This window comes from Ammospiza nelsoni, chromosome 3 (assembly GCF_027579445.1).
Source record: "Ammospiza nelsoni isolate bAmmNel1 chromosome 3, bAmmNel1.pri, whole genome shotgun sequence".
Lineage (NCBI taxonomy): Eukaryota > Metazoa > Chordata > Aves > Passeriformes > Passerellidae > Ammospiza > Ammospiza nelsoni.
This window is the reverse complement of record NC_080635.1, coordinates 111,745,720-111,772,678: the sequence shown is the minus strand read 5'-3', so window position 1 is coordinate 111,772,678 and position 26,959 is coordinate 111,745,720. Positions and strand designations below refer to the sequence as shown.

The 26,959-nt window shown below is 52.1% G+C and overlaps 1 protein-coding gene across 2 annotated transcripts; it reads left to right on the top strand.

The window, feature by feature from the left end:
* The first annotated feature begins 5,580 nt into the window (after positions 1-5,580).
* On the top strand, positions 5,581-26,100 carry TRAM2 (translocation associated membrane protein 2). Of its 2 annotated transcripts, none has more exons than XM_059468891.1 (11): positions 5,581-5,790; positions 12,981-13,044; positions 15,640-15,749; positions 15,959-16,075; positions 17,617-17,675; positions 18,214-18,298; positions 18,382-18,452; positions 19,108-19,212; positions 19,339-19,497; positions 20,958-21,063; positions 21,685-26,100. In XM_059468891.1, exons 1-11 carry the CDS (start codon positions 5,671-5,673, stop codon positions 21,706-21,708), a joined length of 1,020 nt encoding a protein of 339 aa, XP_059324874.1. In that variant the 5' UTR covers positions 5,581-5,670; the 3' UTR covers positions 21,709-26,100. The 2 variants fall into 2 exon arrangements, with proteins under 2 accessions (XP_059324874.1, XP_059324873.1); XM_059468890.1 differs by having other exon boundaries at positions 20,891-21,063.
* The last annotated feature ends 859 nt before the right edge of the window (positions 26,101-26,959 follow it).

Sequence of the window (26,959 nt, the reverse complement as noted above, 5' to 3'; positions counted from 1 at the left end):
CACATTTGACTGGATGCTTTCATCTAAATTTAGGCCAAATCTCAAACCAGTTCTACCCCCACCATAAAACCCACAGTGCAAGCAGGGTTTATTTGTGTCAGGAGCTAAAACCATCAATACCATGGTCTCAGAAATAGCCAGTGCTTCCCCCCAGGCTGGCTGGGCATGGATTTGTGCCCAGGGCACAGGTTTTTGCCCAGGACATGGCTTAACATGTTAATTGAGGTGTGATCAGCTGGATTCACCACCAGGCTCCTGAGAGCCAGCTGGAGCACATCTGTCTGTGCTCTCCAGATGTTGTCCTGCTGTGGGCAGGACTCTGCTGCTGCCACAGGGTAGGAAAGGCAGCAGGGAGGGCACAGGCATGTGATGGATTATTTAAAAAAAGCTTCCATGATGCATTCACTGCTCAGGGCTGACCCAGCCAGATGTTCCCTTGGGGCACAGAAAACCCAGTTGGTGCTGAGTATGGAGTGAAGCCACATTCCAAGGGGATGAAGGCTCCCTGTCTCCATCTGGACCCCAGCCCCCTGTGCTGTGCCTGTGCTCTGCAGGCAAGAGCAGTTCCAGTGGCTTTTCCAGAGCCCTTCTCATTGTGTGGATCACAGAGAAGGCAGCAGTGCTGCCAGGCCATTGCAGGAATTTTTATCTAGCTTGGTTTTCTACTTTTGATAATATATAATTATGCTTGAAAACACCCCAAACCAGCCTTTGCTGTGTCTGTGTCTTGTGTTGGGGGTGAAAATAAGTGTGGAGGAGTCTCTCTTCCAACTCTTGGCTCTTGCAGCCCCAGGATGAGTTGTTTGTTGGGATTTCCAGTGGGAGGGTAGAGAAGGGACATGGGCAACAGGATCTGGGGAATGAAATGTGTCAGGGAACGTTAAGGCTAGGTGTTAGAAAAAGATTCAGCCAGCATGAAACTGTCCTACAGGCCAGTCAGAAAGGTAACAGACAATTTTGAGAAAGTAAAGAATACTTTTGAGCATGAGAGTCAGGAATAAATGCAATTAAATGTCATTTGATTTCTCAGAGCACATCCACAGTGCAGGGGTGCACCATGAGCTGATACCTCTGACCTCAGATGAGGAAATCCTGGATAGATCAAGGAGTGGCAAAAGAGAAGGGGGAATCTGGGGACAGAGAGTGCATGAGGACTGGGTAGGGATGAGGGTGTTTGTGTGAGGGATCTGTTCCCACAGCTTTGCTCCCTGATGATGAGAGTTGGTCATTGGTGAGCCATGCTCCACTTTCTCCTTGGGAGCAATGTGAAATCAGGTGGGATAATGTGGATTGTCTGTCCTTAAAGGTTTCCAGCCTGTGTGAGAGCCCTGTTGCACCCAGGGTCCAAGTCCTGTGTGCTGGTACAGTCCCAGCACTGAGCCACAGGTCTCTGCCTGTAGAAATAACCTGTATTCAATCACAGAATCCCAGAATGGGTTGGGTTGGAAGGGACCATAAAGATCATCTCATTCTAATCCCCTGCCATGGGCAGGGACACCTTCCACCATTCCGGGTTGCTCCAAGCCCCATCCAGCCTGGCCTGGGACATCTCCAGAGATGGGACAGCCACAGCTTCTCTGGGCACCCTGTGCCAGGGCCTTCCCACCCTCACAGGGAAGGATCTCTTCCCTATATCCCATCTAAGCCTATTCTTTAGGGAATTCTAAAGCCCTGTTTGAAGTAGGAGGACTCCAGCAGCAAATCACAGCTTCAGATTCCCCACCCTTTCCATTTTCTGTGGCCCAAAGATCTGGTGCACCTCCAGATTTTTCCCAATGCTGCCAGACTGGGAAAATCACACTGGGGAGGAGTTTCTCCCCAAAACTTCTTGTCCCTTTGCCACCAGAGGGAGATGCTGCTCAAGCTCTAGATACCCTCCAGTGCCTGTGTTATGGAATCATTCAGGTTGGAAAAGCTCTGAGCTCATCCAGTCCAACCATTCCCCAGTGCTGCCAAGGCCACCACTAACCCATGTCCCCATGTGCGACATCCACATGACTTTTGAGTCCCTCCAGGGATGATGACTGGAGAGGTGAGGGAGGTACAGGACTGATGCTGCTGTGGCATTGCACTGGGAGCCAGTGGGAATGAAGTGGGGAGCTCTGGGATACTGGTGGTGGAGTGCACAGTGAGCTCCTGGAGGAATGAGACCATGGCTGTGGGCATCTCCTTTTCCTTCCCAGGCATCACTGGGCCATGGGGAATGTTTGAAAATCACTGTCAAGGTCTTGCCCTCTTCAGAAGAGTCACTGACCTGTAAATATCCCGTGGTGCCTTCATGTCCAAAGGTATGTGTGGGAGGGAAAATGTCCCAGATCACACTGGATGCACAAGGGGACCTGGGGGTTTGGTGGAAGTGGCTCCAGCTGTCACCACCATGGTGCTGAGTCCTGATTTTGGTGCTATATCCTTGGAGCTGTGTCCAGGTGGGTGACCTGGTCACTCCACACTCTGGTTTGTCCTCAGATCAACCCTTGGGGTGCACAAATCCCACAAATTCCCTGTCACTACTCTGTGTGGAGCAACATGGAGACCTGGGCCAGTCCAAACCCAGGATGGAAAAGATGGCAGAGGGGCAATGGACCAACTGCTCCTGGCAACCTACTGATGTTCATCTTCCAAATATCCCAAATGCTTGAGGAGATCTGGGCAGATCCTCTTCTCCTTCTGCAGCATCTCCCATGAAGCTGTTTTTGGATGGGGAGTGATCCTGAGCTAGGCCAGGATCTGCTCAGCTTTTGGAGGTGCTCATCACCAAAGTTTGGGCTTCAGCCACTCACTGAAGGGCTGGAGCAAGAGGATATCTCCATCCACTGCACTTGGACAGATTGTCCAGTGCTTTTGCCTGCTCTGGAATAGAAAATTTCTGCTAATTTGCCTCCTGTGAACCTTTTCTTTTCCATTTTGTTTCTTCTTTAGAGAGGTGGAGGGTCATGTCCCAGCCCAGGAGAGCTCAATGCCACAGGTGAGAGGAGCTCTCAAGGGCAACATGGGAGCAGGAACCAAGCATGAATTTTGACAATGCAGGGAGTGACCCAAGGGCTCCCCAGGAGAACTGGCTGTGCCACTCTGGTGATGTGGAAAAAGGAGCAATCAGGCAGGAACAGAGGCTACGTCCCTAAGAAATTAAACAATAGCCAGGCAAGTGCCTGGGCTTGGGAACGTGGCTGTCCTGACTGCTGGCACTGTCCCCTTGGCTTGTCACTCTGGTCCCTCTTTCAAGGTGAAATAAAATAAAGCAGGATGGAGTTGTACCAACAGTGTGGGGCAGCAGCCTTGCCCCAGCCCTGCTGGGATCTCACCTTCCAGCAGCCCAATCCCTAAGCATTGTCCATGGGTGCCTGGTTTTGTGAAAAACATTCCCTCCAGCTCCAAAATGATGTAACACCACCCCACTCCCCACCCCCTCATCAGAAAAGATTTCCCCAGAAAAACCATCTTTTCACTTGAAACAACATTGAACCACAATACTTGGACCTTACAGAAAATAGAATTATTTGCCCTGGGGCTGTTGTTATTTGTCTGGGTTTTTTTTCCCAAGCTGAAACTTTGGTTATTTTTTCCCCCCTTTAATTACATTTGGTTTGCTGCAAATCCCTTTCTGGTGCCTTCAGTGTTCCTGTAAAAGGCAGGGCCCAGGCTGCAGCTCTGTGCCCATGGCTCCAAGGCTAAACAATACCACAGAGGGGGGGAGCAGAGGGTAAGCCCAGCTAATCAGGACTTGCCTAATAGGACTGAGTGCTTAATGAGAACCCAGGGACTCTGCTTCCCCAGCTGGATTTGGCTGGAGGAAAATGCTTTGTGCTCTCAACACCAGGTTTGAGACGGCTCAACTCTCTCAGATGTGCTGGAGCAGTGTTTTCTCCCTCTTGTAAATCCATCCTCTTTGGACACAAGACAGATCTGTGAGGATTCAGGGATGCTGGAGGAGCTGAACAAGACCCTGGAAGCAGAAGGATCCATGTTTTGCTTGAAGGGAGATATTTCAAATCAAAACACTGTTTATACCTTGATTTTCCTAAGCAAAGCCACCAAAGGGCCCTGTCTGCTCCCCTCATGTCCTTGGAGCTCCCTGAGGAGCTTTGGGGGGATTTTAGGGATTGACTTCAATAAGTAACACCAAATGTTCCACTGTTTTGCCATGGAGACCTGTTCAGATTGTCTCTGTCCCCACTGCTACAGCCCCAGATTGAGCTGGGGTGTGGTTTTGGGAAGGGGGTGGGACAGGGAAGGCACCTCAGGCCTTTCCCTGGTTAATGAGGGAGATTTGGGGTTCAGCACGGGGACTTTGGGATGCAGAGCAGGGTGTCAGGGGGTTGCAGGGTGTGCACAGGTGGGTGGGTGCTGGGACACAGGTGGGTGCTGGGCGCATGGGAGCCCAGATGTGCAGGGTAGGGGGGTGCAGCTGTGGGTGCAGATGTGGGAGGTTGCCTGCACACAATCGGTGGGTGCAGATGCAGGTGTGCATCCCCACATACACAACAGTGGGTTCAAGCGTGGGTGGCTGTCCAGATGTGCACAGCACCAGGACACAGATGTGAGGTGGGTGCCAAAACCAGCGTGTGCCTCCACCCACTTTGGAGTGCTAGGGTGTGTGTGGGGCAAGTGGGAGCCGTGACCAGAGCTGGGTTCTCTCTCTGGTGCCGGGATAGGTCATGGTTCGGTGCTAGGTCCAGGGCTGTGCTGAGCTGTGGCAGGGCTGGATCCAGGTCCGGGGCTTGGTCCCGGGAAGGGTCCATGTCTGTGTCCATAGCCGGTGCCCGTCTTGGCTCTCGGTCTGGATCCACATCCGAGCTTTCCATCGTGTGCTGGGTCCAGGTCCCGGGGCGGGCCTGGTGCTGGGTCCGTGTCCAGGGCTGGGCTGAGGTCCCGTGCCGGTACTGGGGCTGGGTCCAGGTCCGTGTCCGTGCCCAGGTCCGGTCCGGCTCGGGGGCGGGCTCGGGTGCTGGGTCTCGGTTTGGGTGCGGGCCCGTGGCTGGGTGCGGGTCCGGCTCTGTGACCTGGTCCCGGTGCTGCTCGGTGCCAATGCCAGCCCCGGTCCTGGTGCTGGTCGGAGCGGTGCCGGTGCCGATGTCATTCCCGGTGCTGGTCGGAGCGGTGCCGGTGCGGGCCGTGGCGGTGCCGGTCCCGGTCCCAGTGAGGGCCGGGGCGGTGCCGGTTCCCGTTGCCGGCCCCGGTGCAGTGCCGGTGCTGGGTCCGGTCCCTGTGTGGGCCGGGACGGTGCCGGTCCCGGTGCTGTTCTCGGTGCAGGCCGGGGCGGTGCCGGTGCCGTTCTCGGTGCGGGCCGGGGCGGTGCCGGTCCCAATGCTGTTCCCGGTGCGGGCCGAGGCGGTACCGGTCTCGTTCCCGGTGCGGGCCGGGGCGATGCCGGTGTCGGTCCCGGTGCGGGCCGGGGCGGTGCCGGTGCCGGTCCCGTTCCCGGTGCGGGCCGGGGTGGTGCCGGGTCCGTTCCCGGTGCGGGCCGGGGCGTTGCCGGATCCGGTCCCGGTGCGGGCCGGGGCGGTGCCGGTCCCGGTCCCGGTGCGGGCCGGGGCGGGGTCGCCGCCGGGGCCGAGCGGAGCCGGGCGGGCGCGGGGAGGGCTCAGGCGGCGGCGCCTGCGCGGGGCCATCGCGGCGCTCCGCGAAGTTCCGCGGGGCCCGGGGAAGTTTGGGCTCGGCTCGGCCCCGGCCATGGCCTTCCGCCGGCGGGCCAAGAGCCACCCGCTCTTCAGCCAGGAGTTCCTCATCCACAACCACGCCGACATCGGCTTCTGCCTGGTGCTCAGCGTCCTCATCGCCCTCATGTTCGAGGTGAGACGCCCCCGCCATCGCCCCCCCCCCCGGGACCGGCTCTCCGAGTGTCCCCACCCCGTGGGCGAGGTGACCCTCCTTGGTCTGCATGGGGTGTCCCCTCCTGGGGCTGTTCCAGCTCGGGACGGTCCCCAGCCGGCCCAGGTGCCCCCATCCCGTCCGGGGAGGGGGCTGTGGGGTGCGGGACCCCTCGGTGTGGGCTCAGAGTGCCGCCCCATTCATTCCCCATCGCTCACCCAGCACCGGAGCGGGTCCCCACATTGCCACGGAGACCCAGCCTGCTGCTGGCTTTAGGGGTGGCACATCCTTCACATCCTTCTGCCCCCGCTCCAGCTCTACCGGGGGTCCCTGCCTGCGGAGGGGGAGCACAGGCGGTGTCAAAACCCCTGCCCCAAACCCACCGCAGCTGCCGGGACGTCCCGAGCGCTGAGGGGCACATCCAGCGAGAAGCCAAGCCTTGTCTGCTATTCCCAGCTCTTGGAAATGGAAGAAATTTTTTTTGCCTTTTTTTTCGCCTTTTTTTCTTTAACAGTAGCCCTTTTCCAGGTGTTTTCTCCGCAGCCCGTGGGACGAGCACCGGAGGCTCCCGGGCCTGGGGCAGCGGCTCCCGGGCCTTTCCCATCCCGCTGAGGCACGGGAAGGCATCGCCGGCATTCCTCGCCCTGCTTGGGCGCCGCAGACCCCCTCAAGGCCGCTGTCCCACCCCCGCCATGCCGGGAACGCCGCTCTGTCCCTGCCGCTGCTCCGGCTCCTTCCCTGTCCGCCTGCTTTCCTTGCCCCTGCGTGGCTCCGGGCATCCCGCCCCGAGCAGCGGGCCCGGTCAGCGGCACCGCCGGCCGGGACCCCCCCGCCTCCCCCGCTGAACCCTCCCCTTCGGCACTGCCACGTTTCAAAGCAAATCCGGATGGGAAAGGGGTGGCCGGGGGGCCTGGCGAGGGAGGAAAGGCTCCTTCTGTAGCAAATCGCAGGAGGAGGAAATCCATTTCCTTAATTCCTCCCCGCTGGCACCCCCTTGCTTTTCTATCCCCCTCTTTTTTTTTTTTTTTTTTTTACTGCGAACTCATTGAATGAACGAGCCTCTTACAGCACTCGAACCCTTTTCGACGTCCTTGTGCATGTATGTATATTTATTTAAGGGTTTCAAAACCGACCCAGGAGGGCCAGCTGTATTCCAAAGCCACATGCAAATGCTGCAAAGTTGGGCTGCAAGTTTCGTACTCGTACTTTAAAAAGAAAATGCCACTGAAGTTGTGTCTCTGTCTCAGGGTTTCTTCCTGCAGATGGGTTTGTTGCATATTGGGAGCCCTGTCCTGTTGAGGTTGAACCTGGGCTTCCTGCTGTGGTGGTTTTGGTTGATATGGTGCTGTGAGGGCTGTTCTAAAATATGATGAACCTTCCCCCATGGTGGTGGCAGCAGGGAGGGATTTGTGGTGTATCTGTGGTTTTTTTAATGTATTTTAATGAAATCTCCCTCAGATGCTGAAGGCAGCAGTTTGCTACTCTCCAGCAGACCTCAGGGTGACAGCTTGCCATGCCAGGGTGGCTTCCAGTGCTCCCTGTGGCTGGCAGCATCATCCCTGGGCATGGGCTTTGGGACAGCTCTTGGTCCTTGTGGGTATTTCAGTTTACTTTTATTTTATTATTACATTTATTCCTTCTGCTTTCTTTTCCACTGGAGGGGAGATCAGCCTCTGCTCTTGCCCAGCCCTCCAAACCATCCGTGCCTGTTTGTGCCACCTCTGTGGTGAGTTTTGGTGGCAGCTCTGATCCCTTGCCATAATGAGGAGGACCTGTCACTGTCCCTTCCCCTCCTTCTCCTGTCATCCCTGCTTCCCACCCTGCAGGCAGGCTTGCACCTTCCCCAAGCTCAGGCCCAGCGGAAAAGGCTGAATCCTGCTCACAATAGGCCGTTTCCTGCAGGGAAGGTTTTTTTGGGAAGACACAAATAAGGTTTTTAACCTTTTCCCAGGCGTCCCTCAGGAGCTGACCGCTTCCTTGCTCCAGCACCCTGCTTGGGGTGATGCTGTGGGGCTGCCACGGGTCTCCCACTGCTCAAGCACAGCATAAGCTGCACCTTGAGCATCTTTTTGGGTGCACAACCTTTCCCCATCCACATGGATTCACCAAGCTGGTAATTCCTCTGTGGCAAGGAGCAGGTGCTGGTCATGACGGGATTTGGTGGCATGAGGCTGCTCATTGGTGTTCCAGGTGATTATTCCAGTGTTGTGTTTGTTTTTGGGGATCATTGCATTACTCAGGGAGGGAATCCCCAAGCTTGGAGGGAGTTTCCCCAAAAAGAGCTGTCCTGAGCTGGGCACTACAAAAGGTTTTTATTTCCCAGTCAACCCTAAGCCTTCAGGGTGTGAAAGCACACTTGGTTGTGCAGCTGCCTAATGCCAGAGAGGGATTTTGCCACGTGTGTGTGGCTGCTGGAGCCCAGAAAGAAAAACCTCCCTCTTGTTTTTTTTGGTGTAAAACTATTTTTAGTGAGTCTGTACAGAAACACAAAGCAGGTGCTTCCCATCCTCATGCAGAAATTACTTTGCATATCTTTTTCCACCCTACTTTACAGAAAAATGAAGCAAAGGCCAGGCTGGGTTTAATGTGTCCCACCAGGGCTGGCTCCTGTGAGTGGTGTTTAGTCAGGTTTGGGGAAAACTTTGCAGATTTTGGAGAAGTTTCTGTATTAGATGAGATCTGCTATTGTAATCTCTAATGTGGGGAAGCTGAGGCTCAGTCTTATGCCTGGGGTGATGAAATAAAGCTATAAACCATTGTTTTAGCAGTGGTTCCATGCCCTTGCAGGGCTTTCCCCCTGTGCAGATCGTGGGATGTGAGTCACGGGCTCCCAGGCTCAGAGTTGTGACACTCAGGAGAAGGCAGCTGACGAATGAGCTGCTATTTCCAGGCTTCCTGCTAAATATACTTTCCCCTTCCCAGTCCCCTCCGTAGTACTCTAAAAATTGAGGCCTTTCTATTGTTAATGAGGGAAAACAAAATGCATTCCTGCCTCCCCGGGTCTTTGCCAGATGTGGGAACCGAGGCATGTGGGGGATGTAAGGGTTGAGTGCTGGGAAGAGTGGAAAAAAGGTAAAAAAGTGCAGTATTTAGGTTTACTTTTAAAAAGGGAATAAACAGGAGGGAGGGTGAGGCAGTGGAAATAGTGTCATGCTGGGGATGAGTTTGTCTGTGGGGGCAGAGGGGCTGCACCGCCCTTGGGAAGGGCTTTTTGTCAAAGCCAGATGTTTACTTTGAGAGGCCTTGGTCCAAAGTTTGGGCTTCAGTTTACATATAGGGCCTGTGTCAATCCATACTGTGCATCAGCAAGTTTGTCTTTCAATAAACTGGGAAAAAGAAACCCAAAGTTGTGAGAAAAGCCTTTGGACAGCATTTTGTCTGTAATTAGTTTGAGTTGTTTTTCAAGCCCTGGAAATATTTTCCCAGCTCAGACTGCAGAAAACTCCCCCAGCCTCCCCCGCCAGAGGTTTGGAGCTGCTGCTTTCTTCTAGAATGGCTTTAACTCAAGCAGGACCATGGGCATGGTGGCATGCCTGGGGGTTCCTGGCTGTGGTGAAAACAAATCCCACTGGGATGAGGCTTTGGAGAAGGGAAATGTGTTTCATAGAATCCTGGAATTGTTTGAGTTGGAAGGGACCTTAACACTCATTCCCACCCTGTGCCTTGAACACTTCCAGGGTTGGGGAGTCCACAACCAATCTGGGCAAGCTGTTCCAGAAGTTTGTAGAGTGTGCTGGGGAAGGATGCTCCAAAACTATCCCTAATTCCTGAAAATATTAGTGTTTGAGAGTTGCAGTGGGTAATTTCTGAGAGAGGTGCTAAACTGCCTGCATGCATGTGCTTAGACACAAGTGGAGTTGGGATTTTGATGTGGAGCTTTTCATGGCAGGGGTAAAGACAGCATCTTCTAAATTGCTGGGTGGGGCTCTGAGCACCCTGCTCTGTGAAAGGTCTCCCTTCCCATGGCAGGGGGTTGGAACATGATCTTTGAGGTCCCTATCAACCCAAACCATTCTGGGATCTAAAAAAGGATGGGGAGAGCTTTGCTGCTCTGTGTTAGGCAGCAATCTCCAGGCTAGGGGTTGGAATGTGGATTTTTCCAGTCACCACATTATCAGGGATTAAATGCCTGATGGTAGACAGTGAATGTGTGGTGGTGCTGGGATTGCTTGGCTTTATCTTTTGCTCTGCCACCCAGGGCTGCAAGGTGGATGTGCTGATTTGGTTTCTGGCCATGAGAAACAGCCTTATCCCTGTCCTGGCTGATCAGGCATCTCAGGAAACTCTGGTCATGTTGAACACATTGAGTTTTACCTTTTTATCATCCATCTGCACTTTGGTCCTTGAGTTAGTGGCATTAACCAGCAGAAAGCTGAAGATGCAGTCCCTTCTTCATGGTTGTAGAGAGCTCCCAGGACAGCTGCTTCCCAAATTTTCCTGGTTCAGACATACAGAACCATGAAATCATTAATAGGGAAAGCCCTCTAAGGTCATTGAGTCCAACCACTGCCCCAGCACTGCCAAGGCCACCCCTAATCCCTGTCCCCAAGTGCCACATCCCTCATAAGGCAGGATGAGGAGCATCTCCCTCTGCAATAGAGGTGCCCTTAATGCAGGTCAGGGAATGGATGAGAAATAAATATACGGTGTTTGCTACATGGTCCCTGCTCTGTGTGTCCCATGGAGACAAATCCCTCTCCCACCCTCTAAAAAGTTGTGCCAGGAAGGATTAGGTTGGATATGAGGAAAATTTCTTCACTAAAAAGGCAGCCAGTGGTTGGAACAGGCTGGAAGTCGTGGAATCGCCATCCCTGGAATTGTTCAGAACTTCTGCAGATGTGGCACCCTGACCATGGTTTTGTGGTGGGCTTGGCAGTGCTGGCGGAACAGTTGGGTTCCATAATCTTAGAGGACTTTTCCAACCTAAATTATTCTGTGATTCCATGAATTGTGCCCCTGCCAGTAGCAGTTAAGTGGCAGCTCTGGCTCTGCTCTCTGCCCTGTAGGGCAGAAGTGTGCCCAGCCCTTCCTTTCCCATTTCAGCATCTTGTTTCAGAACAAACAGACAGCAAGTCTTGTGCCTCTGAATAATCCTCACATTGCTCTTCCCACTCCAAACTTCTGCTTTCCTTGGCTGCCTGTGAAATGCTCAAGGCAGGCTCTGAAGGGTTTTGCCATCCCTGGTGCTCATCCCTATTTCCCAAGCCAAGGAAACCTGGTTTTTGCCTTGCAGGTTCCTGCATCTAGGAGGTTACCATATTTTAACAACCAATTTGTCTTTGGTTGTTAAAATATTTCACTGAGGCTTTAGGAAGCAACCTGCTACCCCTCTGTAAGGAAAGGTGGGGGGTGCTGGGATGGCTCCAAAGCTGCTGGTGGTTCTGCAGCCCACAGGAAGCAAAGGCAGGTGTGGAGATGGGACAAAGCATTCCTTGATGGAGGAACCTTGCTACCAGGTGCTCTGGGAAAGAAGATCAGGAAAAAGAAAAGGAAGATCAGGATTGGAAAATGTGCTGGGGCTGAGCTCTGTCTGGGCATTGCTTCCCACCCTGGAGATACTCTGGGGCCATTTTCCTGGACTCACAGCTCTGGCCTGTGTCCTCTCCAGCAGGTTAGAAGGCTTCACCTGGAGATGATGTCTTGTTTCCAGCTGTTTATAGCAATGGATGTCAGCCAGGTACTCGGGGAGCTGTAAATCCATCAGTGCCTGCTGACTTTAGCACGTCCGTGACACGGCCGCCCATCCCTGCAGCACCACAGCCACCACTGGCTCCATGCCTTTGTTTCATGCCCTGTGCCAGTCTGTGGCAAGGTTTGGATGTAAACTCCAGTCCTGGATGTGCTTTACAGCTCTGGGATGAAGCAATTTGGCTTTCCCAGCCAGCAAGGTCTGCAGGAGCCAGAAGTGTCTCCCTCAGCCAGCTTGAGGCCAGACGATGCACTTTTTCCATTCCCACCCCAAACTCTGCCCATGGTCTCCATCTCCTGCATCTACTCCTCCACAAACAGAGCACAACATGTGGGACTTCCTTTTTTTTTTTTTTTTTTTTTTTTTTTCTCAGTGGAAAAAGCAATAAAAACCCCAAACATCACAAAAACACACCATGGAGTTTGCTGTCCCTGAGCTGGGGCTGCCTGCCCCGGTTGCTCAACGCTGGTGGTGGCAGGATGGGAACTCTTGGCAAAGTCTCCCCCACAAGCTGTGGAGCAATTTCCAGCTGGGATTTTAATATCCTGCAGCTCTGAAGCAGTGGCAGCCATGTCTGTGTGAAATGCAGCTCATCTCCATCAGTGTTTGACGGACACAGGATTTTTTGGGAATGGTTTTGTTTGAGGGTGGGTGCTTGTGAAGTGTTGGAGCCACTGGAAAGGGAAAATCTGGTGACCTGCTGCCATTGTGGGGTTGGATGGGATGAAGGCATGTTTGGTGTTGGATGTCTGTGCACTGGATTTTGCTGTGGCCCCAGTTTGAGGGTGCTTTGGTCTCAAAGATGCAGTTTTGGGGTGTCCTGTGGGGTGGATGCTCTGCCCCATCCCCACAAAGCCTCCTGCTTTACTGCTGGGGAGGATCAGCAAAATTAAATTCCTTTGAATTAAAAGCAGTTTAATCAATGGCCACCTCTCTGGTGATCAGTGATGGGATCAGAGGGAATGGCTGGGGCTGTGTCAGGAAAGGTTCAGGTTGAATATTAGGAAAAGGTTCTTTCCACCCCAGAGGGTGGCTGGGTACTGAACAGGCTCCCCAGGGAATGATCACAGCCCCAAGCCTGACAGAGTTCAGGAGGGGTTTTGACAATGCTCTCAGGCACAGGATGGGATTCTTGGGGTGTCCTGTGCAGGGACAGGAGTGGAATTTCAATGATCTTTTTGGTCCCTTCCAGCTCAGGATATTCCATGATTTGATTCTATGATTCAATAAATAAAAGGTGAGCAGCACAGCCCTGGGTTTTGGATGTCTTGATATCTCATCCCAGGCTTTTTTTTCTCTCTTTGGCCATGCACCTGGGATCTTGTGGGTGACCAGTGAGAGTTTCAGTGTTCCTGCAAGTGAAGTTGGTGCTGGCACATCTCCCTGGGTGATTTGCCTTTTCCATTGTGATGGGAAAAAAACTGGTCCAGAGGAATGGATTTAACAACTGATTTGCTTCTTCTCCCCTCTGTGTCTTTGACAGGTCACAGCCAAGACTGCCTTCCTGTTCATCTTACCTCAGTACAATGTTAGTGTGCCTACAGCAGGTGAGAGATGCCTCTGCTCCACAAAGAAGTTTGGATTCCTCCCAAGAAGAGGAAGGAGTCTGGTTTGCCCCACATCCTCACTTCCAGCTGCCTTGGGCTCACCCTGTACTGATCAGCTGCTCAGGGCCTTGTCTAGCAGTAAATGCAGTCTGGCAGAGATGTTAGAAATAAGACATTTTGTGAAGAAAACAAAGTTTGAGTGGCTCAGACCACTCTGATCATGTCTCATGCAGTCAGGGTTGGGAAGAAATCTTTCCAGGGAGTCTGGGGGCTTCCTCTCTCTTTCTGCCAAGGCCAGGCCACTCTGTGCTCCCTGCAGGATGAGGGTGCTGCTCCAAGCCTGGCCAGGCAGGATCCAGCTGTGTGATTGCCTACCTGGAGCAGCTCCTTGTCCCTCTGGGGAGCAGGAGGGATTTACCTCTCTGCCAAGCAGCAGGGGCTGTTCATGTCATCCCTGTCCTGCTGATTTTTGGGGATGGCACCTGGAGAAGAAGGTGTGGAGATGGACATGGTGCACTGTGACAGCGTTCACAGGGGTCTCAGGTTGAGGGAAGAGACAAGGATCTGACTCCATGTTTCAGAAGGCTTGATTTATTATTTTATGATATGTATTACATTAAAACTATACTAAAAGAGTAGAAGAAAGGATTTCATCAGAAGGCTGGCTAAGAATAGAATAGAATAGAATAGAATAGAATAGAATAGAATAGAATAGAATAGAATAGAATAAGCAAGAATGATAACAAAGTCTCTGTCTCAGACTCTGTGTCCAAGCCAGCTGGGCTGTGATTGGCCATTAATTAGAAACATCCAACATGGGCCAATCAAAAATCCACCTGTTGCATTCCACAGCAGCAGATAATCAATGTTTACATTTTGTTCCTGAGGCCTCTCAGCTTCTCAGGAGGAAAAATCCTAAGGAAAGGATTTTTCATAAAAGATGTCTGTGACAGTGCACAGCATCCCTGATTCACAGGGAGTAAATTCCAGGAGGCTCTGAGCTGGTGCAGCTCAGAACCAAATGGACCAGAGGAGGTGTCCCAGCTCCCAGCCAGGAGGCTCAGCCTCTGTTATTCCTATTTTGGCTGCTGGTTGCTGCCTTCCTGGCTCAGAGCCCCTCTGGATCTGGCAGGGATCTGGGCACTGGCCTGGAGGCAGCAGGAGGTGCTTTGGGTAAAGGCCTGGGCTTGGGATGAGCCAAATGCCCGGGGCACAAAGCTTGGCCTGGTGGCAGAAAACTGCAGTTAATTGGGAATGTTTGAGTAATCATCCAGAGAAAGAGCAGGGTTGGGATTAGGGGAGCTGCAGAGGCAGACATGTGGAAGATAAAAGCTCTGCCCTTAAAGTGAGAAGTCCCAGGGGGCACAGAAGCACCTCCCCAGGACCAGGTATTGGGGTATCAATATAGGGCATGAGCTATTGGGGAGAGAGATCTTAGTGCAGCAGCTTCTTGGGAGGAATCTAAATTTTTCCAAGGCTTTCCCACATCCCCCACAGCTCCTGCTAGAGATGCCCTGGAGAGAGAAGGCACAGCACATGTACATTATATTTTTTTTTTTTGGTCTTGCAGTACTGTCTTTTGCCTTGCACTGGGATGCAGGCACCATTTTTACCTCTGGGTCTGCACAGCACTAGGGGCTCCTAAGGATGTTTTCATATCCTTGAGCCAGGTGTGTTCATAAATCCTGTTCTTAGAAACCTGGAATGAAGCTTTGTTTAGGGTAGGCCGGGCTGGTGACAGAGCAGTCCCTTCCCAGCACTGGTACCAGGAGAGGAGAGGCTGGATCAGGGTCAGGGAGAGCAGCAGCCAGGAGTGGGCTGAGCTTTGTGTGGTGATACTTCCTGCTGCCTTCCCAACTCTGCTGCTTCCCATAAGCTTCAGGGCTGAAAATAGTCACCTAAATGCAGATGTCCAGGGTATTTTTGGGTGCTGCTGGGTCTCCTGTTGCTCCAGAAGAGCACAGCCTCCTGTGGGGTCCTATTTCTAATCCACCAGCCCTGTGCTGCTGCTTCATTGGCCAGGCCCCAGCCGCACATCATGTAGACACAGCCGCACCGTATTGCTCGATTCCCAGACCAGCAGCCCTCTCCTCAAGTCCTATTTCTAATCCACCAGCCCTGTGCTGCTGCTATTCAGATCTCTGAATAGCAGAAGGCATCTGCATGTAGGCAGCTGAATCCTGCTCCAGCAGTTTTCAGGGAAGATCATAAGGAAATGTTAAATCATAACTGAGGAGGTGGAAATCCTATCCCAAGCCCTGATGTTCCTAGTGGGGCATCCCTGATCCCATCACTTGCTTCTGCTTCCCATGTTTTCATCCCTCCAGGTGATAAATTCCCATCTCCACAGTTGAGCTGTCCCCAGTGGCAGGGGGATGATTTTAGTGTCCCCAGTGTCCCCTCCCTTGAGGTGTGTACCTGTCAGAGGGGAAACTACCCATGTCTGCCACGAGCTAACCCTGGAGAGAACCCTTTGGCCACTGCCATAGTCATGACCTCTCTCTGGTGTCCCCATCCAAGCTGCTCCCCACTAAGCCCTCCCCTGGAAATCCTTTGGGCCACGGGGGTCTGACCCACACTCTGATGTCTTTGCAGATGGGGAGCTGGTCCAGTATCACTATGGGCTGAAGGACCTGGTCACCATCCTCTTCTACATCTTCATCGCCATCATCCTGCACGCGGTGGTGCAGGAATACGTCCTGGACGTGAGCACCATTCCCTGTCCTGTGTCCTCAAAATACCTCAAATCCCATGGGGGTTCGGCACTAAAATGCTCTTCTGGGGGTGGTCTGGGGGCTGAGGTGATGATGAGTGAACCTTCATCTGTGGAGGCTGCTTGGGATGAGGAGGAGAGACAGAGTTGATGGTGGCTGATGTTTTCTTGTTGTTGGTCTCTCCCTCTGCTCCTTCCCAGAAAATCAACAGGCGTCTGCACCTCTCCAAGGTCAAGCACAGCAAGTTCAATGAGTCAGGGCAGCTGGTTGCCTTCCACCTCACCTCTGTCATCTGGTGCTTGTACGTCGTGGTGACGGTAAGGCATGGGGCTGCCTGGAATTCGGGTTTCCAGAGGGAGCTATGGCTTCTGGAGCACAAAATCCCACTGGCAGCAGAGTCCCCAGCCAGCTTCTGGGCCAAAACAGGCACATTTCAGTCAGTTTAGTTTTCAGCTGTGGTGGATCTTTCCTTAAGGCAATTTTGGGAGATCTTTCTCCTGTGTTGTACAAGGCACAGGTAAATGGGCTGTGAAATATTTTTGGGCCCCAGAAATCCTGCCTGGCCCCATCATCTCCATCCTCTGCTCCAGGACCTGATGCCTTCCTCAGCTTATTTTCCTTCTTATGTACATTCAGTGCCTCGAGGTTTCTGGGTGCCTTTTGTGGGGTCATGGGACTAATGGGCAGAATTTTGGGATTCCTCTTTGTTGTTCCTTCCTTGGCAAGCTGATGGTGAGGGAATCTTTGAAAACAAGGAAACCTTGCTGTTCCTATGGGTGTCAACCCAAAGAATTCAGAGGGAAAAGTGTCATTTTGGGAAGGAAAGGGGAGGGAAGAACAGGTGGTGTGGGAGAGATCTGACTCTTTTGGCAGTGTGAAATGATGATGCTTTGCTGCCTGCAGCCATTGGGATTCAGCTTTGGTCTGCAGTGGCTCTGGGGATGGATCCTCGGGGACAGATTCCCTCCCCACTGCTCAGAGGATCCTGCCAACCCTTCTTAGAGAACTACTTTTACCTTCAAGGCCAGCATCTCTAGAGATCTGCTGACACTGCCTCTGCCTCATAAGGCTCTGAGGAAGGAAACATTGGCAAAACAGTTGATGCTGCTGGCTTTGGGCTCCCCTTACCCAGTGCCAGACTGATCCCTCAGCAGCTGTGGGGCTCGAGCATCCTATACAGCCCACATTGCTGTGATGTGCTCCCCAAACACCCAACACACGTAGAGCAGGTCACTCTTGTATTTCCCTGGCCTTCTCCAGCTGAAAAAAGGTCTTGGGACAGACAGGGAATGGATGATGGTGACTGGGCAAGATAAATTTCCCATGCCAGCATCTCCTTGCAAAGTCCAGGGCAGCATCTGTGTGGCAGGACTGAGAAGGGAGTCCCATCCTGTAAGTCAAGAGGTGGAAAATGAAACTATCCAATTCATATCAGTTATTTTTGTTGGTGTTTTCTGTTCCTCTTTCTCTTCAGAAGCACTTCTTGTTGCTGAAGTGCTGCTGGGGTTGGAAATGCCAGTGGGCAAGAAGCCTCTGGACCATGCACACAGGAATCTCACCCCTACACTTCCAGAGCATTCCAAACCCCAAAATATCCTCTCCTGAACTTGGGACCCTCTGTGCAACTGAGCAAGCAGCTTTCTGCCCCCAAGCAAGGGGCCTGGTGAAATTTTAGAGGGGTGCTAGAGACCCACAGATGCAGAGCTCAGCCCTGGCCCTCACAGGGAATGTGGTTTTTCCTGCAGGCTGTGATGAGACTTGGGTGTCATTCCCAGTTCCTCCTTTCACTGTACCATTAGCACCCCCTCTCATAACCTGTTTTGTTTTGCTGAAGCCTTGCCTCTCTTGTCTTTTTCAGGAAGGATACATTTCAAACCCCCGGAGTCTGTGGGAAAACTACCCGCATGTTTATCTGCCGTAAGCACTTGAGAGGGCATTTTGTTCTGGGGCTGGCCACTTCTTCCTCTCCATGATTTTGCCTGCTGGGAGTGGGGTGCTGACAGCACAGCACCCTCTGCATGCACCGTGCAGCAAGGATGCTGCAGTGAGACTGTGGGCAGTGGGGATATCTCGTTTGTGAGCCTGGGGAAGGGTGTTCCAGAGGGTTTCATGAGGAGGACCCTGTGGGCTTGGTTACTCATCCTGCCTTTCCCAAGGTGAAGTCTCTTTGCTGTGCATTTTTCACAGCAGAAATGTAGTGGGAGATGACCCTTCTTTCTTGGTTTTTTACAAAAGTGAGGCTTGCTGAAAGCACAGAGACCACAGCACAAGCATCTGGATAAACTCCATGCGTGGCTCTCTCGGCTCAACAAATAATTTCAGCCCTGAAATGATTTCTCCTAAATCCAATGGCTCCAAAACAATGGAGGGATTGCCTAATGCTGCCCTGGCACTCGAGTTCTTGGGATCCTGCCTTGGCCTGAGCTGGCTCACGTGGCTCCTCCCTGCATTTCAGGTACCAGGTGAAGTTTTTCTACCTGTGCCAGCTGGCCTACTGGCTGCATGCCCTGCCCGAGCTCTACTTCCAAAAAGTCCGCAAGGTGAGAGCCAGGTGGAGGTTTTGGGAGAGGGAGGGTGGCTGGAGAGGGCTGAGAGGTTCATTTGGCTTTTCTGCCCCTGCCAGGAGGAGATCCCCCGGCAGCTGCGCTGCATCGCGCTCTACCTGCTGCACATCGCCGGCGCCTACCTGCTCAAGTGAGTCCCTGCCCCAGCATCCCCTCCCACACCAGGGATGGGGCTGGGCAGCTGCTTCTGCCCTGGGGAGCTCCTGGGAATCCTCAGGGGTGAGGGGCTTAGAAGGAAAAAATGGGATTGTTTCAGTGAAGAGTGACTTTTTACCTAAGCAGGTATATAGGACAAGGGGAATGGTTTTAACCTAGAAGATATTTGGATATTGGGAAGAAATTCTTCTCTGTGAGGGTCATGAGGCACTTGGCACAGGTTGTACAAAGGGTTCCTCATCCCTGGAAGTGCTCAAGGCCAGGTTGTACGGGCACTGGAGCAACCTGAGACAGTGAAAGGTGTCCCGGGCAGGGAGTTGGAGTGAGATGGTCTTTAAGGTCCCTTCTCACCCAAACCATTCTCTAATGAAAAGCAGAGCGGCCTTGCCAGCCATAGGGTTTTGTGTTGGATATATCCCAGCTCTGCTAGTGTTTTGGATGTTGATGGTTTGTAGACAGGGATTTCCCCTATTGCAGTTCTGCCCTCACAGAGGTCTGGCTTTGGGCTGGTGCTGCAGCTCATGGACAGCAGGGCTGAGTGTGCAGCTGGGTTTGAAGGATGAAGGATGAAGGTAGAAGGATGAAGTCTGACCAGCCCAGTGATGCTTTTTTTGCCTCTTCTCTGCCAGTTTAACCCGCCTGGGGCTGATCCTCTTGCTGTTGCAGTACTTGGCTGAGTTCTTCTTCCACATGGCACGGCTGGTTTACTTCACGGACGAGAACAACGAGAAGCTGTAAGCAGGGGAGCTGCCTGTGCCTCCCATCCTCCTCTGGAGCCCAGGAGAGCCTGGATCTTGCTCTCAGCTCCTGGGTCAGCACTGGGGCTGCTCCTGCCCACACCTCTGCTTTCCCTCCTGCAGGTTTAATGTCTGGGCCGTGGTGTTTGTGGTCACCAGGCTCTTCACCCTCACCTTGTACATCCTGGTCATCGGCTTCGGGCTGCCGCGCGTGGAGAGCCAGGCCCTGGACCCTGAGAGAGGGAACTTCTTCAGCTTCCTCTTCAACAATATTCTCTTCAGGTAGGAATGTCCTCTGTGTCTTCCTTGGCTGTGTTATCTCAGCATGGGTTTTTCTGAGTTTGGAAATGATGAAATCCCAGAAAGGTGTGGGTTGGAGGGGACCTTAAAGATCATCTTGTTCCAACCCCTGCTATGGACATGGATACCATCACTGGACCAGGTTGCTCCAAGCTCCATCCAAATGGGATCCAGACAGTGATTATCTGATCCTGATTCCATTTAGGAAAGGTCTTAGTGAGCTGAAGGGGGTGTGAAGGAAGCAAGGAGGGGTTTAAAGGCTACAGAGAGCCAAAACAGAGGGGAAAAGTCAGGAAATTATGTGTTAATCAAGTGAAGTTATAAAGTGCAAGCCTATATTGGAGAAATGCTTGCAGGCTTTCCCTGTTGTACCTGTAAGTGCATTTCCATGGATGTGGTCAAGGAAAAGGCATCTTCCCTTCTGCTTGGCCATGTTTTCCTGCTTGTTGATGTGAGAAGCAGAAAGTGGAATGGCCTCCTCTTGCCTTGCAGTCTGTCAAGTCTGGGAGCCTTTCTCACCCTTGCAGCAGCTGTGGGTTGAGTTCAGAATTTGCCAGCCATGGTCATTCTCAAGATTTTTGAAGCCAAGGACTGCTGGCACAGCTGAGGATTTGAGGGTCTTTCTTACCTCCCTTCCAGGTGGTAATGATGGATGATCCTTTAGATCATGCAGGGACGTCGTATCTTGTCTGTGCCACTTTGTGTTTTGGGCAATGCTGGTTGAGATGATCTTGTTCATCCTGTGGCAATCTACAAAATCAGAGGGTTTTGGGAAAGGTGCAAAAGGCAGGCTTCAGAGACAGTAGAATTGTGATTAGAGCTAAGCTAGCAGGCTTACAAGTAGGTATTGTGTTTGAAGTGGGCGAGCATTGTTTTGACCAAAGGTACGTGTGCTTATAGTGGTTGGATAGAACTACTGTCAATGTGCTTTTGCTTTGTGTGATTGGTCAAAAAACTTAAAAAGTAAGTTGTAACATTAAGTTCTTTGTCTGCCGCCTGAGACGTGAGCTGATGGCATCTTCCCATTGTCATAACCATGTAATGAGACTGACGCTGAAAAATAAAACAGCTCAAGGCATGTTCCCAGCAGTCCCATCCCATTTGTAATTTGTACAGACCCCTGACCAGAGATACATCCATTCCTGCCCTAAAGTTGAAAGAATCAATGAATCAAAACCTGAGAGCTTTATGACATGGAGGGAAAGGAAGGTGGCTGCTCTGGGCTCAGGGGTGGCAGAAAGGAGAGATGGTGGCTGGAGGGATGGCATCTGCCACGGGGGGGACCTCGGCCACCAGCCCCAGCGTGGGGGGACGGCCGGGCTGGGGGTGGCCTCGCTGCTGTGTTCTCAGCCTGCCTCTTCTCCGCCCCTGGCAGAATGAGTGTGCTGCTGTTGGTGTGCCTCTTCCAGGCCTCGGTGATGTGGCGCTTCATCCACTTCCAGCTGCGGCGCTGGAGGGAGTACTGGAACGAGCAGAGCAGTCGGAAGCGAGCGACCGTCACTGCTGCTGGCACCAGGCAGCAAACCAAGCTGCTCAAGAGGGACTCGGGTGAGTGCTGCAAGGGTGGCACCGTGGAGGGGGCAGCCCTGGGGTTCAGCATCCCCCCAGCATGGTGCTGACTGTGCAGGGTGTCCCCAGCTGTGTCCTGATGTCATGGGGGTTTCCCCATGTCTGGGGGACAGTTGTGAGAGATTAAAGGGTTTGGCTTGTGCAAGGGACAAAGTTGCTTTCTCTGTAGAATCACAGAATGGTTTAGATTGGAAAAGACCTCTGAGGTCATGGAGTCCAACCTTTGACCAATCACCTGGGTGTCAACCAGACTAGAGCACTGAGTGCCATGTTAAGTAATTCCTTGGATACCTCCAGGGGTGGTGACTCCAAATCTCTCTGAGCAGCCCATTCCAATGTTTAATCACCCTTTCTGTGAGGAAATTCCTTCTAATGTCCAACCTGAGCCTCCCTTGTGGCAGCCTGAAGCCATTTCATCTTGTCCTGTCCCTTGTTCCCTGGGAGCGAAGCCCCACCTGGCTGCACCCTCCTGTCAGGCACTTGTGGCAAGCGAGAAGGTCCCTGCTGAGCTTCCTTTTCTCCAGGTTAAATACCCCCAGCTCCCTCAGATCACACTCCAGACCCTTCACCAGCTCCGTGTCCCTTTGTTGCCACTCCCAGGTTACCATGAAAACGGAGTGGTGAAAGCAGAGAACGGAACCTCACCCCGCACCAAGAAGCTCAAGTCTCCATAGAAGCCAAGGGTTGTCTCCTGGGGAGGAGGGTGAGATACCAGGACTGAGCTGCCCCTCCTCCTGCTCCTCACGAGCGAGCGGCGTCCCAAAAGGCTCGGGATCATCTTCCCAAGGTGTCTCTCGCTCTCCTCCCTTCCTTTCTTGCTCTCATGAACCGTTTGCAATAAAACCAAAAAGGCCCCATTCCCCTTCTCCCATCCCCCTCATAGGAACCTTCTCCAGCCCTCCTGGTTTTGCCTCTGATCATAAACCAGCGTGCAATTTTTATTTTTTTTTTCCTTTTCTATTTTAGTGTTCGGTTATTTTGGTTAAATGGTTACAAATGTATCATAGATCGTTCCAAACAATCCTTTTTTCTCCTACAGCATGTTCCTCCCCTCTCTTCATGGTGCTTCCCTGAGCCCCTGGGACAGGGCCACGACAGCTTGAAGGCACCAAATGTGTGTTATGGGATCAGATTCCTGGGGGAATGTGCTGGGGCTGGGAGATCTGAGGCTCAGGGGTGCTCTCAGGTGAGATGGGGCACAACTGGCCTGCACTCAGCAGGATGGTGATGCTGCAAAGAGAGACAAGGGTCCGATGGAAGAAGCTCAACCCTGTCTTGTCTCCTGGTGGACCTCTGATTAACTGGGGTTTTCTGAACCCTGCTTTTGAGAATTTTTGAGAGCTGGCCAGCAGAGAAGGGAGAGAACTTCCCTCTTCATATGGAAGGTCCATCTCCCAGCCTCTGCTTGCCCCAGCTGGGTTTCTCTTGGCTGTCCCATGGTTGTTCTGAGCCCAGGCCTCTGCAGCTCTCAGTGTTTTGTTACGGGGCAGCAGCATCCTAAGTTCCACATGAATCCTTGAGGCCTGCCCTGCTCTGAGTGTTGGCCTGGCTTTTGTCAGCCCAGCCTTTTGCCAGCTTCTCTGTGCCTCATGAACCTGGTGTTCTTGTTGCTTGTGACCACGTCCAGGTGACAGATGGGTTGCTGCAAAGGGTTTTTGCATCAGTGGGACTGTGCCCCTCATGCTGTCACCTCAACCTTCCTCGTCCCTACCGTACCAGTCCAGCCATGCCATCGGCAGCCACCAGCTTCACTCTGTTTCCAAAGGATACAGTGCTTGTATCCACCCAAGGTGCTATCAAATCCAGGGTTTCTTCCAAAAATCCTAGCCCCTTCATCCCTTTCTGAGCTGTGAATGAGATGACAGGGAAGGAAGGCGAAGGAGGCCGGGGCTGCAAGGAGCAGCTTGCATTTTAGGAAAAGCCTGGCTTGTGACACATAGCTGTTAGCAGATGGAGTTGTCTCAAATCTACCTCAGAGGCCATCTGTTGCTGCAGACCACTTTCTCCTCTTGCTTCTGCCCACTGCCACCTCCACGTGCTGGCAAGAGGTTTTGTGGAAAGCCAGATCCCACCAGCTTCATCCCTTGCTGAGTCTGCTGGGGAGCAGCATCTGCTTGGGGTTTCATGGGTCAGTGCCATCTCTCTGGGCTTCTTTTTTGGGGTGCCACGCCAAGCTAGGTTTGGCAGGTGAGCAGTAGTGGCACCACTGTCCCCATACTGTCCTCTGGGGCAGTTCCTGAGCTGGGCTTTGCTGTTGGTGCCTCTTGTGCAGTGAAGTCGGCCGTAGCTTTAGTTCTGCTTGACACAGCAGGAGCAGGGGACTCGTGGTGTGTCCCCTTGGCTGGGTGAGGAGAGGGACACAGGACAGAGCTGGGCTGCTGTCCATGTGCAGTCCAGGACTGATCCTTGGTGTGCCCCTGGCTCAGCCCCTGGGGGCACCTGAACTCTTTTTCGAGTGCAATTCCAGCCTGAGGCCGGTGCTGTTGTTCTTCACACCAGTCATGTTTTGAGAAATGGGTGACAGTTGATTCTCTGCCCCTCTTGGAGCTGAGTTGGGGTTTTTTCCCCATTTATCTGGGTGTCTTTTGTCCTTTCCTCCTCCTGTCCTTGTTGAGGAGACACTGGAGGGACAAGACATGCAGGGACATGAGGACAGTTGGTCAAATTCCACTTGTTCCTCAATCCCCACAACATTTGAGTGTCAAGTGAGAGATTTTGGCAGGAGAGGGTTCTCCCTGTTTTCAGGGGAGCTGGGGAAGGAGGCTGGAGCAGAGCCCCTGGTGGCTCCTTTCCATTGCTCCTTGTAGCCTGTGCTGGGAGGATAAGACACTTTTTGGCTCAGAGGCAGCAACAGGACCCACAGTGCGTGACTGGGGGGAAAAGAGCTTTATGTTGGGGAGGACATGGAAAAGGTCGAGTGTGAGAGGTTTTTCCTTTCTCCTGCCTCTTCCCATCCCCTGCCAGTGCCCTCCAGGAGTGACTGCTGGCTGGCACCTCCCAGAGCCTCTGCCAGGCCTTTCTGCAGCACCAGTGCCTTGCAGCAGCCAAACTGCTGACTCTGTTAGCAGGTGACACATAGAGCCCCCCAAAAACACGGCTGCTGAATGATTCCTCCTCCTGCCTGCTTGGCTTCAGGCAGCTCTTCCACTTGCACAATCCTATCTCTGTACAGTAGCTGGTGATGCTTTGTATCCCAAGTGCCTTATGTTGTAGCCTCTCTGTGCACTATAGCAGTAGCTGAACACCCTCCTTTGTTACTACGTATGTACAACATATGCTACATTTATGTGTTTTCTGTTTCCTTTTTGATAGAGCTACCAGGAAAAGGGACATTTGTTTTTGAAGCATTTCCATGTGTTCTTTTTATTATTTTAGTTTTTTAAATCTATAGATGATGGGGCGCTTTTTTTTTTTTTTCCTAGCCCTCCCCTATATTTAGTCCTCAGAAATCCCCATCCTTCTGGCAGGTTTTTTTTTTTTTTTTTGAGCTGAGCCTTTGTTGTGAGGCAATATCCACTGTCATCCTGGAGGTTTGCAATCCCATCTCCATCAGAAGGGCTGCCTTGGGCTCCCCATCCCTGTGTTGTAGTGCAAGCACAATCCCTGGGCTGCAAGCCTGCAGTAACTGCTGCTGTTGTTCCTGTGTCCGTGTCATTTCTCAGCAGATCCAGCCTTCCTTTCAGCCCAAAGAGCTTTTTCTTGGAGCATTGTCATTGCAAGCCCTTAATGGTCAGTCTGTCCTTGGCCTCTCTGCCTATGAAATGCCACGAGCTCACTTCCCTTTACTGGATGCTCTTCTCATGCCCCATCTGTGTCATCTCTAGAAAACATCATGGAATTGTTGGGTGAGGTTGGAAAATGCCTCCAAACTCGTCAAAGTCCAACCTTTACTCCAACACCAAGATCCAACCCCGAACAGGAGCTCTTGTCCACCACAGTGTAGAAGGTGATGGAGATTATCCAAAACTTCCAGTGGGATGTGATTCATTGCACTCTTCCCATGGGCTTGAGGCTGCTTTAGTAGTCTGTGTCCATTATCCAAGCTGTGGAGGTCAGGAATTGAGTAGCCTGTGATTTTTGGGGTGAAGTGTAGTGTTTTCGTGTCCTAGCCTAGAAGAGGTGTGAAATACCAGCACTAGTTCTCTTTTCTTGTCTTAGGTAGTTGGAGAATGGGCTCGGGAAGAGAAAGGGGTGGAGTAAAAACAGATGTAGCATTTCACATACAGTTTTTGAGTGACTCTTACATTATGGGGCATTACAGTTGCGTTTTATGTTGTTGTTATTTAGGATTCTTTCTTCTTACTCATCATGTTTGGGTTAGTAGTAGCCAAGTTCCAGTTCCCCTGTAGGTCCCCTTATCTTCAACTCAGTGTTTTACCTTAACAAAAAGGTATTTTTGGTAGGCTTCCTGGTTGGAGGGAAGTGTGGTCACTCTGGGATGTCTCCTCCTTGCCTCCAAGTGACTCTGGGAGCTTGGAGCCATCCTGCCTTTGCTCCTGGGGCTTTACAGCAGCCTCAGGCTCTTGCCTTGGGTAGATGGAGCCCAGGTTGTGTCAGCAGTGGGTGGAGATGTTGGGGTTTGATTTACAGCCTTCCAGGAAACTTAATGGGGGATGAAAGGTTGGTTTAGAAGGTTTTATGCCAGCAGTAAGGTAGATTCCTCCTCCTTGGAGCTATGTGTGGGGTTTTTCTGGGAAGAATGGCTGTTGGAAAAGCCAGGCAGAGGTGTGTAGTTTTTCCTCGAAAATGTTGAACTCAACCAATCAAACTTCAGCAAAGGAACTTGAGGAAAAATTCTGTTCTTCCATATTTATGCTTTAGTGCAAATTTCCTGATTTTGGAGGGGGTGGGGGGAATTAACAGTCTCTGGTATTTTATCCCATTTGTTTCATTCTTCTGTCACCTCAGTTTTTGTACGGATTTTATTTGTTGTTGTTTGTTGTTCAATGACTTTTGTGATAAACTCAGCAGAAGTATTTTTCTGAAATAAATAAATAAAAGGCATAGATTCTTCCAGTGCTGTTTCCACTGATGCTTTATTATTGCCAAGCTATGCATATGGCAGGGACACCTTCCACCATCCCAGGTTGCTCCAAGCCCCGTCCAGCCTGGCCTTGGACACTTCCAGGGATGGAGCAGCCACAGCTTCTCTGGGCACCCTGTGCCAGGGCCTCACCACCCTCACAGGGAACAATTTTTTCCCCAATACTCAATCTAAATCCACTTTCAGTTAAAAGCCATGCCCCCTTACCCTGTCACCCTAAGCCCTTGCAGCTGGGATTCATCTTCCCACATTTCCCATGTCCACAGCACAGGCAACTGCTCCAGAGTTCATTATTCGTGGCTGCTTTCATCAGAGGCAGTGGAGGATAAGGGAATTTGTAGGAGATGATTTATCTGATGTGGTTTAGGCACATATTTTTGGTGAGCTATATTGTATATTTTGTGCAGCTGGCCCCAGGCACACAACATCACTTGGCTGAGGTTTAGGTTGTGGTTTCATAGCCTGTGCAGAAAATAGTTTCTGACTTTCTACAGCTCAAGTAATTTCATCTGTAAGTTTTTGGTCTCTTGAAATCTGAGGTGGACCAGAGATCCCTGGAATGATGCTTGGTCTGGTGAGCAGCAGCACAAAACAGGCCCAGAAGGGAAGAGCAGTGACCTTTCCAAACAAGGGAGACAGGAGGGAGCTGTCATATGGAGACTCTTAGCTGTCTGAGGGGAAGTGGGAATCCATGGCACAAAAGCTGATTTAAAGCAGCATTTTGTTCCAGAGAGCTTTGTTCTCTGTGTGTGTGACAGCTGCCTTTTCTGGGTGCTCCATGGCAACACCTGGCAGGTGTCACTTGGGGTGAGAAGGTTCCTGCCTCGTTAC